This window comes from Pelodiscus sinensis, chromosome 8 (genome assembly GCF_049634645.1).
Source record: "Pelodiscus sinensis isolate JC-2024 chromosome 8, ASM4963464v1, whole genome shotgun sequence".
NCBI classification, from domain to species: domain Eukaryota; kingdom Metazoa; phylum Chordata; order Testudines; family Trionychidae; genus Pelodiscus; species Pelodiscus sinensis.
The window spans coordinates 42,383,787-42,396,333 of record NC_134718.1 but is presented as its reverse complement, the minus strand read 5'-3'; the positions used below and the strand labels follow the sequence as shown (position 1 = coordinate 42,396,333).

The 12,547-nt window shown below is 40.6% G+C and overlaps 1 protein-coding gene across 6 annotated transcripts in view; it reads left to right on the top strand.

Moving 5' to 3' along the window:
- The window catches only part of EXOC6 (exocyst complex component 6), a 212,935-nt gene that overhangs the window by 149,320 nt on the left and 51,068 nt on the right, over positions 1–12,547 (top strand). For all 6 annotated transcript variants that reach the window (XM_025179786.2, XM_006113178.4, XM_006113179.4 and 3 more), the window contains one exon: positions 445–586. In XM_025179786.2, the coding sequence (XP_025035571.1) occupies positions 445–586 (142 nt within the window). The remainder of the gene's footprint in view (positions 1–444; positions 587–12,547) is intronic.

Below are 12,547 nucleotides of genomic sequence, written 5' to 3'. Positions count from 1 at the left end.
TTGATTCTGTTCTGTGTGTTAAACATATGCAATTTGTCAATTTCCATTCCAGTTTTCATTGTGTTAAAAAATGTCATCGTAAGGTTTACAACATATTTTAACAAGTATTTCTCATGACACTCTTCTAATTTGTATTCTTGAAAACTATTTGAATTTGTATACAAGTCCAGAAAAATTACCAAGTCCTGTCAAATATGTGTTTGGGTTATGTTTTATGCTGCTTTAAGATTTAAATATACTAAGAGGTGATAAAATTGCATCAAATGTTTCATTAACCATTCAGTGACTATTCTAAGTGTTATTGTATTAAAGAGTGTGTGTGTGTGTGTGTGTGTGTGTGTGTGTGTGTGTGTGTGTGTGTGCGCGCGCGTGCGTGCGTGCTTGCCATTATCTGGTGGCATGTAATTTGCTTGCCATCTTACAACTTGTTATCCTTTTTATCAGGGAAAAGTGGCCCAGACAGCTTGCATGTCAGCCTGCCAACATCTTTCTACATCCCTGATGCAGATGCTATTGGACAGTGAGTTAAAGCAGATCAGCATGGGAGCCATTCAGCAGTTTAACTTAGATGTCATCCAGTGTGAATGTAAGTAGATAATTCTGAATGTTACAGTATTTGTATGTTGCACTACAACTGCCATGACACTAAATAACGTTTCTTTAATCCAGGTAGGGATACTTTTCTATATCATATAAAAAATATTTTTTGTGTGCGCTTTTATTTCACCTTTATGTTAAAGTACCTTTTTTGGTTACATAGATGATAGAAAATAATTTTCCAAATGAAGTTAAATTACTTAAATGAAACCATTAATTTATGATATCTTAATTTTTAAAAGGTATTAAATATTCAGAACTCCAAAATGCTGACAGTTAAATGGTTTTAAATAAAGATCCTGAATATTAAAGCTCCTGGAAAGGTTTTTAATGAAACTAAGCATTACTTCTATTGCTTCTTCTAGTAGCATAATAATCACTATGTAATACAAAGTTATAATCTACTGTACAATTATACAAAAAACACTGTGTTAAAAGAACATTGATATTGCATCATCAGCAACTGAAAACTTAGGAAATGCAAGGATACAGGTTGTCTGTGCAACCTTAATTAGCTCCCTTATGCATCTGTAGACCCCAGGGCCGGAAGCAAGTCCCAGCTTGCCTGGATCCAGCCCCTGAGGCTTAGGGGCCCCCTGCATTGGGGAGCCTATGCTGACACTCAAGTTTTGCCTCCCTCCTCCCCCCTCCCCTCCCCACTGTCCCACCACAGGACTGGCGCCCACACAATCTACTAGGCTCGGCTCCGCATGGTGTGCAAGGGGAATGTGGTGAGTGTCTTTCTGCTTCCCTGCCCCTGGTTAGATCAATGTTCATTGGCTTCCTGGGGATGCTGCACACCAGTCTTCTCAACGCTAAGAGAAAGAAATCTTTAGATATTTTGAGTGATAATCTTTTAAAAAGTCTTTGCAGAGAACGTGCAAACTGGATTTTTTTTCCAGAGGTTTAAAACTTGACTAAATTTGGGCAGACTTTCACAGGAATATCAAAATACAGATCTTGATTCATATATTACCCCATGGCAAAATTTAAATACTTACCCCACAGGAAAGGCTAAATACCTATCTTTTCAAAGGAAAGGTTACCCCTCTGAAACTTTTGAACATGCAAGGCACTGTACACAACCATATGGAGTGGAAATCCATAGACTATTCATTGCTTTTTAAGTTTTTCACGATTTTTTGAAATGTCTAAACATATTGTCCCTAGCCCTGTTCTCAAAATGGCTGAAACATTTTGGCTGAAAATTTCAAAAAAGGTATTTTTCCAACTTGGATAATTCTAGCCCAAGCAGTAAAAATTTGACAAAGTTATAAACTGAAAACAAGATCTAAAAGGGGTATGCTAGTAATAGGAGGTGCTACCAAACTCTGTCGATAATAAGATGTAATGTATATGGCTTCATGGTTCAGAAGTCGAAGGCTATTTTATGATGTGTAGTATAATATTTATTATGGCTGAAAGTGTTGCCCAAGGAACCATTACATATAATAGCCTGGAAGTTCCAACCATTCAAGCAAATGCATTAGATTAAACAGAACTATATTGTAATACATTTCATATTCCCAAGAGAAAAGACATTAATGGGAAGTATTTTGTCGTGTTCATTGTTAGAGCCCAGTGATTTTTTAATTTATTATTTTTGTTTGATTTTGGGAGAAATATATTTAATTTTATCATGGGAAAGTCCCAAGGGACTGAGAGGATGAGGAGACGCTGCGGGGAAGTTGGGTTCTACCCAGGGGACTGGAAAGTCTTTAATGTGGAGTCAGTGGGGGTATGTCTACACTACCACCCTAGTTCGAACTAGGGTGATAATGTAGGCAACCGGAGTTGCAAATGAAGCCTGGGATTTGAATTTCCTGGGCTTCATTTGCATAAAGCCGGGCGCCGCCGTTTTTAAATGTCCGCTAGTGTGGGTTCAAGAAACTGGGAGCCCTGGTCAGTACCTCCATGATAGCTTGCTCAGCCCGAGCATCCCAAAGCATTCTAGATCTATATTTTCCTGAGTACTCTAGGTTTTAGTCAGGAGGAGAGGATGGAAGAGGATAAAGTATGGGCCAGATCAGATTAAAAACATTCACATAAAAAAGAATCTGACACATCAGAAAAGGGCAGACAAATAAACAGTGACAAGTTTTTAAAGTGCTTGTACTCAAATTCTAGAAGTCTAAAAAATAAGATGGGTGAACTAGAGTGCCTCATGTTAAAGGAGGATACAGATATAATAGGCATCACAGAAACCTGGTGGAGTGAGGACAATCAATAGAACACAATAATTCCAGGGTACAAAATATATTGGAAGGACAGAACAAGTTGTGTGGGTGGAGGAGTGGCACTATATGTGAAAGAAAATTTAGAATCAAATGAAGTAAAAATCTTAAATGAATCAACATCTTCCATAGAGTCTCTATGGCTAGTAATTCCCTGCTCTAATAAGAATATAACAGTATGGATCTATTATCGACCTCCTGACCAGGACAGTAATAGTGACTATGAAATGCTAAGGGAGATTAGAGAGGCTATCAAAATAAAGAACTCAATAATAGTGGGGGATTTCAACTATCCCCATATTGACTGGGTTCATGTCACCTCAGGACGAGATGCAGAGACAATTTCTTGATACCTTAAACGACTGCTTCTTGGAGCAGTTGGTAAAGGAACCCACAAGGGGAGAGGCAATTCTCGATTTAGTCCTGAGTGGCGCTCAGGATTTGGTCCAAGAGATAACTATAACAGGACCACTTGGAAATAGTGACCATAATATAATAACATTTAACATTCCTGTGGCGGGAAGAACACCTCAATAGCCCAGCACTGTGGCATTTAATTTCAAAAAGGGGAACTGTGCAAAAATGAGGAGATTAGTTAAAAAGAAATTAAAACATACAGTGACTAACGTAAAATCCCTGCAAGCTGCATGGACACTTTTCAAAGTCATCATAATAGAGGCCCAACTTAAATGGATACCCCAAATTTCAATACATAGTAGAAGAACTAAAAAAGAGCCACCGTGGCTTAACAACCATGTAAAAGAAGCAGTGAGAGATTAAAAGGCATCTTTTAAAAAGTGGAAGTCAAATCCTAGTGAGGTAAATAGAAAGGAGCATAAACACTGCCAAATTAAGTGTAAAAATCTAATAAGAAAAGCCAAAATAGGAGTTTGAAGAACAGCTAGCCAAAAACTCAAAAGGTAATAATAAAATATTTTTTAAGTACATCAGAAGAATGAAGCCTGCTAAACAACCGGTGGGGCCACTGGATGATCGAGATACAAAAAAAGCACTTTAATGATAAAGTCATTGCGAAGAAACTAAATTAAGTTTTCATGAGATTAGAGGGAAGATCCTTTCATGGACTGAGAACTGGTTAAAAGACAGGAAACAAAGGGTAGAAATAAATGGTAAATTTTCAGAATGGAGAGGGGTAACTAGTGGTGTTCCCAAGGGTCATTCCTAGGACCAATCCTATTCAACTTATTCATAAATGATCTGGAGAAAGGGGTAAACAGTGAGGTGGCAAAGTTTGCAGACAATACTAAATTGCTCAAAGTAGTTAAGACCAAAGCAGACTGTGAAGAACTTCAAAAAGATCTCACGCAACTAAGTGATTGGGCAACAAAATGGCAAATGAAATTTCATGTGGATAAATGTAAAGTAATGCACATTGGAAAAAATAACCCCAACTATACATATAATATGATGGGGGCTAATTTAGCTACAACTAATCAGGAAAGAGATCTTGGAGTAATCATGGATAGTTCTCTGAAGACGTAGAGAATAAGACGGAGAATAGCTTATTGCCCTTATATAAATCCATGGGATGCCCACATCTTGAATACTGCATACAGTTGTGGTCTCATCTCAAAAAAGATATACTGGCATTAGAAAAGGTTCAGAGAAGGGCAACTAAAATGATTAGGGGTTTGGAACAGGTCCCATATGGGGAGAGATTAAAGAGACTAGGACTTTTCAGTTTGGAAAAGAGGAGACTAAGGGGGGATATGATAGAGGTATATACAATCACAAGTGATGTAGAGAAAGTGAATAAGGAAAAGTTATTTACTTGTTCCCATAATATAAAAACTAGGGGCCACCAAATGAAACTAATGGGCAGCAGATTTAAAACAAATAAAAGGAAGTTCTTCTTCACGCAGCACATAGTCAATCTGTGGAACTCCTTGCCTGAGGACGTTGTGAAGGCTAGGGCTATAGCAGGATTTAAAAGAGAACTAGATACATTCATGGAGGTTAAGTCAATTAATGGCTATTAGCCAGTGTGGGTAAGGAATGGTGTCCCTGGCCTCTGTTTGACAGAGGGTAGAGATGGATGGCAGGAGACAGATCACTTGATCATTACCTGTTCAGTTCACTCCCTCTGGGACACCTGGCATTGGCCACTGTCGGCAGACAGGATACTGGGCTGGATGGACCTTTGGTCTGACTCAGTATGGCTGTTCTTATGTTCTTACGTTCTCCTTCAGTGACTTACAAGTAACGAGGCTACAGTGGATGTCAGCCTCCACTGGGTTTCTAATCCATATCCTACAAAGGCAGGCAGGGAATAGGTGGGCAAGGACAGAGGGTGGGAAAAGCCTTTGTCTTATGCTCTTCAATCCTCAAACCCCACCAGTCTGTACAGCTGAGCGGAGGCAGAGGAAGAACTAATCTTGTTCAAAGATAGAGCTGGCACAAATTACCCCCATTTGCATAGGTGACACATAGTGGCACTCAGGAGGTGCTCCGTTTCCCTGTGCCCCCGCCAAAATTTTAATTGCTAAATGAGGTGCCCCCATATGCCTCTTACTGCTTTGGGTGGTCCTCCCTGCACCTCCTCCCCCTAAAGGCATCAGTTACCCCTGCCTATTTGCCTGCTTCTCCTCCCCTCTCCCAAGCAATGGGGAGCCAGAGACCGACCAGATTGTTACTCTGGGACAATAATGAATAATGGAAAGTGTTAGGTAGCCTTAACTACAGGCATTTCTAACAGCTCTGCCTATAATTCCTCTACAAGTCTTGCAGGTGTTTTCTATGTATAATTATGTTACAGAGTTTTATTTAATTCTTTGAATAAATTCTTCCCCTCCATTCTTTCCTGAGATGTTTATTATTTCCAGGTAGAACTTTTGAGGATATGCTGTTTACAGCCAGATTATGTAGTTTATGACTATAAGACTCAATGTGTATGTATAAAAGCAATAACTGACCATGTGTACCTCATTCACTTTGAACTTCCTTCCCTCCTGAAAAGTTGTACCTGAATACGAAGATGGATTAGTAGGAATGCCAGAGCCAGTACCATATTGCTCATTGTTTAAATGCCATGGGGTTGGCTGAACCAGTGATATAGTGACTTTTTCTCTTAGGGTATGGCTGGACTGCAGGGGGGTTTTGGGATACCAGAGGTATCCTGAAAAAAACTCTACCGCATCCAGGGAACACGTTTGCTCTTCTGCTTTTTTTTTGCAGAAGAGCAAACACACTCTTTCAGAGCCCCTGTATTCCTCATTCTAAGAGGAAGAAGGGGGCTTCAGAAAGAGGGAGTTTATCTGACATTTGGCCCAGTCTAGACAGGCCAAATGTTGGAAAAGTCTCTTCTGACAAAAGAATTGGAAAAAAGTACGCAAAATGCATAGCGCATTTTGCGTACCTTTTTCTGACAAAAATGTGTAGTCTAGCCATACACTTAGATACTTGCACAACATAATGATCTGCTCAGTGCTTGCGACCCAAACTCTAATCCTGAATATGGGGTTTCTGTCCTCTGTTAGATTAAGAGGGAAGCATTTCTTTTTCTAACTTTTACTCAGCTAGGCTAATTAATTTGCCTTTTTTTTATATGGACATACTTGTTCAGAGCAAAGGTCTGTCTAGCCCAGTATCCTGTCTTCTGACAGCGCCCAATGTCTTGTGCCCCAGAAGGAACAAGCAGACCAGACCAGAACAGACAATCATCAAATGATCCATCCCCTGCTGCCCATTCCCATCTTCTGACACTAGGGACACTAATGGCTAATAGCCATTGTTAGATCTATCCTCCATGAATATATCTAGTTTATTTTTGAACCCTGTTATAGTTTTGGCCTTCACAGCATCTTCTGTCAAGGAATTCCACAGGTTGACTATGCATTGAAGAAGTACTTCTTTTTTTGTTTTGTTTTAAACGTTCTACCTATTACTGTAATTTCATTTGGTGACTCCTAGTCCTTGTGTCACTGGAAAGAGTAAATAATTCTTCTTTATTTATTTTCTCCACACCAGTCATGATTTTATAGATCTCTATCATATCCCTACCTGGTCATCTCTTTTCCAAGCTGTAATAATCTTCCATGCACATGGTTTTTTTGGCCTTTCTTTTAGATTTCATTATATGAGACTTTTATAGTCTGCCTCTGAATATTCTCCCAGCAGGAGCCCCTCCCTCCTCAAGGAGAGTGTGCTAAGATGTCACAAAGAAGGCATGGTTCCAGTAAGCTGTTTTATTATCTTAGCAGCTATCTTGTGAGAATGTTCTCCATGACTTCTCAGTCAATATAACTTTATTTTTTACTTTATCCTAAACCAATTGATGGATTTTGTTTTTAATCAGGACTATATCACTACAAGTTATAGCTTTCTTGCTTTTGTCCTGCTAAAAAAACTCATGAGGTTAGAATGTTTTCACAATGGGAAGTCTGATTGTTAATTTTTCCATAACATAAAATTAGCCAAAAGGACGTTGTTCTAAGTTTCCCAAAAAATTAATTTCAGACCAGAATATGAATGTTTCCAAAAGTTGTGTGTGTGTGTGCAAGAGGACGAGGTGAGGAACTAGGAGAGTAGTATTTTGATGGAAACTTTTTTATTATTAACTTTAATGGGTAATCACAGATGCCCTGTAGCATTTTTATATAGCCATTGGTAAAATTTTAACTCTTTCTGCAAAGTTTTTAATGTAAAATATAACAGTTTCTCTGAAAATCTATTTGATCAAATATATTTTCTTTGAAGCATTTAGCTATAGTTAAATAAGAGTGTATGTAATGTTTGCTGAATAAGTATGTTACACAAAAACCCACCATCTTATAATGTGCAGAAGAAAGGGGTAGGCACCACAGTCTGCCCAGAAATTGCTTTGTTGTGGGAGTTTCATTCATAAGGTCTGTCACAGACACATTCCAGGCATCACTGTGCTGGCTGTGATTTATGTTCTTGCTCATCGCCCACATCCAGCTTTATTCTTTGACATTTTTGGATTAATGGCTATGACAGTGACATTTCCATTAGCACTTGGGATGTGCAAATAATTTACAAATGGCAGGTAGCTTCCTACTGTATTTGATAAATGGATTTGATGTTTTACTGACATAGGAGGTAGAGGGGATATCAAATGCATTCTGAATTTGGAAGTTTTCAGGTGCGATGCAGAAAGTTCAGTGATGCTAAATAGCCATTTTAATTATTAGCAACATTCCAGTATCTAAACATTTCTTCTGATTTTAATTATACTTATTTATTCTTTCAGGTTTAAAAGTAGAATATTATATGAATAGGAAAGGGAAATAACAATAGCAAAAACTTGATTTCTTGTAAAATTTGCTTCTTAAAATATTGTTATTGAATTTAGTATTTGAAAAAGATTCTGTATTAACTCCCCCTGAAGACTGTAGTTTTGTTAGTCATAGAAATGAGTACAGGGTCTAGTGGTTCTTGTGGGAATGGATGAAGAGCTCTTGAGGCATATTCTGAAATCCTGCATTGCCTTTGGAGGATCCATACTGCTTTATATTTTTAAGAGGCAGATCAGCAGGAGTTGGCAGCAAGGTTACTTGGTCTTGATGCCGGAGAACAGAAGGAGCATATAAGATTACTTGGATGCTTCAAGATGAAGTTCCTCTGATGCTGGAAGAGGAAATTATATTGCCTGGCCTCCCCATTTCCAAGGAGACAAGTGTGGGTATGTCTACACTACAACGTTAATTCGAACTAATTTAGTTCGAACTAACGGATCCAGACTAAAAAACTAGTTCGAATTAGCGTTTTGCTAATTCGAACTAGCATGTCCACATTAAGTGGACCCTGAACCAGGCTTAAGGATGGCCTGAAGCAGTGCCGGCAGGGCATCAGAGGAGTACTTAGAGCGTGGAGATGCTGTCTCAGGCTAGCCGAGGGCTGCGCTTAAAGGGTCCCGACCCCCATCCCGGACAGACAGTTCTCAGGGGTGCCCCGCTTGCAAAGCAGTCCTGGCTTGGAGTGCCCGGAGTACCCACACTGGGCACATCACACCACTCGGCCATCAGCCCGGCTGCACTTGCCGCAGGCTGCCATCTGGGAAGAGGGGGCAATCGGGGGGCTGCAGGAGAGCTTCCACCCCAAAAGCCCGCAGAGCCAGCCCAGTCCTCCCCATCGGGGGCGCGTACCCCATTCCTCCCTCACCTCCTTCCACTTACCCTTCCCTAGCCCCTTTTCTTGATGTACAAAATAAAGGACAATTGTGTTCAAAAATGGAATCTGTCTTTATTGAACAAAACTTGGGGAGACTGGGAAAAGGAGGTGGGAGAGGGGAAGAGAGAGGCTGGGAGAGGGGAGGGTAACTAAAATGATCAGGGGTTGGGAACAGGTCCCATATGAAGAGAGGCTAAAGAGACTGGGACTTTTCAGCTTAGAAAAGAGGAGACGGAGGGGGGACAGGATAGAGGTCTCTAAAAGCAGACTTTGGGTGGAGAGGGTGCATACAGAAAAGTTCTTCATTAGTTCTCATAAAGAAGGACTAGAGGACACCAAAGGAAAGGAATGGGTAGCAGGCTTCAAACTAATAACAGAAAGTTGTTCTTCACAAAGCAAAGAGTCAACCTGTGGAACTCCTTGCTGCAGGAGGCTGTGAAGGCTACAACTAGAACAGAGTTTAAAGGGAAGTGAGATAAAGTCATGGAGGTTGGGTCCATGGAGTGGTATTAGCCAGGGGGTAGAAGTGGTGTCCCTGCCCAAGGTTTGTGGAAGGCTGGAGAGGGATGGCACGAGACAAATGGCTTGGTCACTGTCTTCGGTCCATCCCCTCCAGGGTCCCTAGGGTTGGCCGCTGTCGGCAGACAGGCTACTGGGCTAGATGGACCTTTGGTCTGACCCAGGACGGCCATTGTAAGCTCAGGGCTCAGGGTCGGGGGTCTCAGTGGACCCCCTTGATTTTCATGCACACCTGCTCCTGGGTGGCCAGGCTGGCAGCTCTCCTGCCCTAGATGGCCACTTTCCTGTGCCTACTGCGGAGGTCGTGGACAAGGTCCACGATGTCCGCACTAGCCCAGGCAGGTGCCCGCCTCTTGTGGTCCCAGGCAAGCTCCCGTGAGCCGCCAGCCTGGTCCCGGGAAGAGGGGGAGGGCTGGGGGGCATCGGGTGGGTGGCTCGATCCGTGTCAGGTGCAGGGTCTGCTGGCTGGGTGCTGGCAGGCTTGCACTTGGCACGGACACCGTAGCCAGCCCGTGCCCCTTTAAGAGGTCCGGGGCCGGGAGGGGGGCAGACGAGTTTCCCTGGTGCTGGCCAGAGTGGTCACCAGGGAAAGCTGGGGAGGGCTAGCCTCCCACTAGTTCGAATTAAGGGTCTACACAGCCCTTAATTCGAACTAGTAATTCGAACTAGGCTTAATCCTTGTGGAATGAGGATTACCTAGTTCAAACTAAGCGCTCCATTAGTTCGAATTAAATTCGAGCTAACGGAGCGCTAGTGTAGCGCCTATGAAAGTTAGTTCGAACTAACCTCCGTTAGTTCGAACTAACTTTGTAGTGTAGACATACCCAGAGTGAGGAAAAGGAGGAATGTTTAAAAATGGCATGTTATAACTGCTCTATCTCCAGGAGAATTTTGGGGAGGAATCGTGGGGGAGGGGAGTTGGAGAACAAAATCAAACTTTTCCAAAATGTTAAAAGTTTTGGATTTGACTCACAGATCGAGTGGAGTTTTTGCAGGTGTTCTTATTGGAACTGAAGTAGGAGTTTTATTCCGTATATATGATACAATGTGAAGAGTATTATGCAGTCTTATATATCTCTGGTTATCTGGGAAGGGAGATTACTAGGAGAGATTGAACAGTGGTTCTGGTGGAGAACGGCAAGAACACAGAAAAAGGTTCAGGAAAGCATCCAAACTTTCGGATTTTCTGACTTATAAATATATTAATGGTGTGCCAACCATTAATCTGTAGAATCGAATGTATATGTATTTATTTAATATTGTAAAATAACTGTCATTGATAAGACTATTTGATAATTAATACTGCTAAATATAAGTAGAAATGTTTCCTAAAATGACAGGAACTAAAATTGCTTTTTGAAAATAAACATACTTTCAGATATAGTTTTTAAGTCCACAGTAATTGAAATCATTTTTATATATTACAACTGAATAAGACCTGGAACAAAAAAACTTGACTTTCCATGGAGACTGTCTGCTGAAATATATATTTAAACTATCAGATTTACCTGACATTGCTTGCGTCCTTAAGGCAATCACGTTTTTTTTTAATAAAAGGAAAATGTATGTGATTTAGTCAAATGATTGTATTTTTCAAAAATATAGTGTTGTTTTAGTGAAGTTAGTCTTTATTTCAGATTTCTTACAAAAGGATTTATCATTTTTCCAGTTAATTTTTTAAAATGGGAATTCCATCAAGAGTGTATTTTTCTTCATCCCTGTAAACTCTTATCACTCACTATCTTTTAACAAAAGAGGACTATAGTCAGTTTGGTTTCCAGTAACATTTTCTTCTAGTTTTCAAATCTTAAGCATCGATTTAGCTTTGCCAGAACAGAGCACAACTCTCAATTTCTCACTTTTCTGTAAGGTTTATTGAGAAGCAATCCTTTTCCAGATTCATCATATTTTTCTGGCTCATCTTGGTTCACTCTCAACATTTGCTCAGTTATGTCAATTTTGAGAACTGTACTTGATTTGGTGGCTCTGTCTCTCTTCTGTTTGGTTTTATGAGACGCAATCCCATTCTAGGCACAACCAAACCCTTAAGTTGCTTTAAGTTATGACAAGAGGAAGCTGTATAACAAATTTGGTGGTCTGAGCTCTTGCTGTTTAGGAGGAGTTCTTGATCAAACAGACAAACTCTAAAATATATAGTAGATCTGAGCCTATGCTTTGTGTAATTGTAGAACTTTGTGGTTTAAGGGGATGTAGAGTTTTAATTTAAAACATCATTCCATTTGTCATATATTGACAGCAGCAATTTTCTAATTAAATTGTAAATGATTTAGCAATATTGGTGACTAGAAAGTTACCAAGAGTTGCGCCATATCATTATATTCAAAAGTAAAGAGCTAAATCCTGATGCAGGATTAAATGTCAGTAAGAGGCACACATGGTTTAGCAGGCCTCATAACCCACTTCTATCAACCTGACTGATTCTCAGGCTAGTTAGGCTTGTGTGCATGAGTGATTACAGAGATTTGCACCCAGTCCCTAAAAGGATATAGAACTGCTGACACTGCCACTCCCTTCCAATCACTCTCTCATAGATCTTCCCCTTTTTCCATATTGTGCCTGAATACGGTTGCAGTAGCCTTAGGAGGAAGAGGTAATCTGGACCCTCTTACACTTTATTTAGCATGTTTGCAGAGGGTCTTACATACAGACATGAAAGAGGTTGAGGAGTCTAAGCCCTGTTGTTTCTTTGCAGGAGACCATCTCCTGCTCCATAGCCTACTCAGTCTGCTGGGTGAGCTCCCCTCTCCTGGGAAGTCATGTTAGTACTAACTCACCTGAGGTTCTCCTTCCTGGCGGTTTGAGGGAGGAGAGTGAAGACATGCATTTGGTGGTCAGGGTTGGGTGATGACTTTTAAGTGCTGGTTAACAGCCTCAGGAAAGGTCCCCTCAGGGTATGTTTGAGCAGCTGGGAAGTCCAAAGGGACTGCAAAGCTGCTAAAGGCTTGGTGATGCTAAAATGACTTAGGTCAGGATTTGGCTTTAAATCTTCGTGTTCTGGGGTAAGAAATTAATTTACAGCTTTGCTG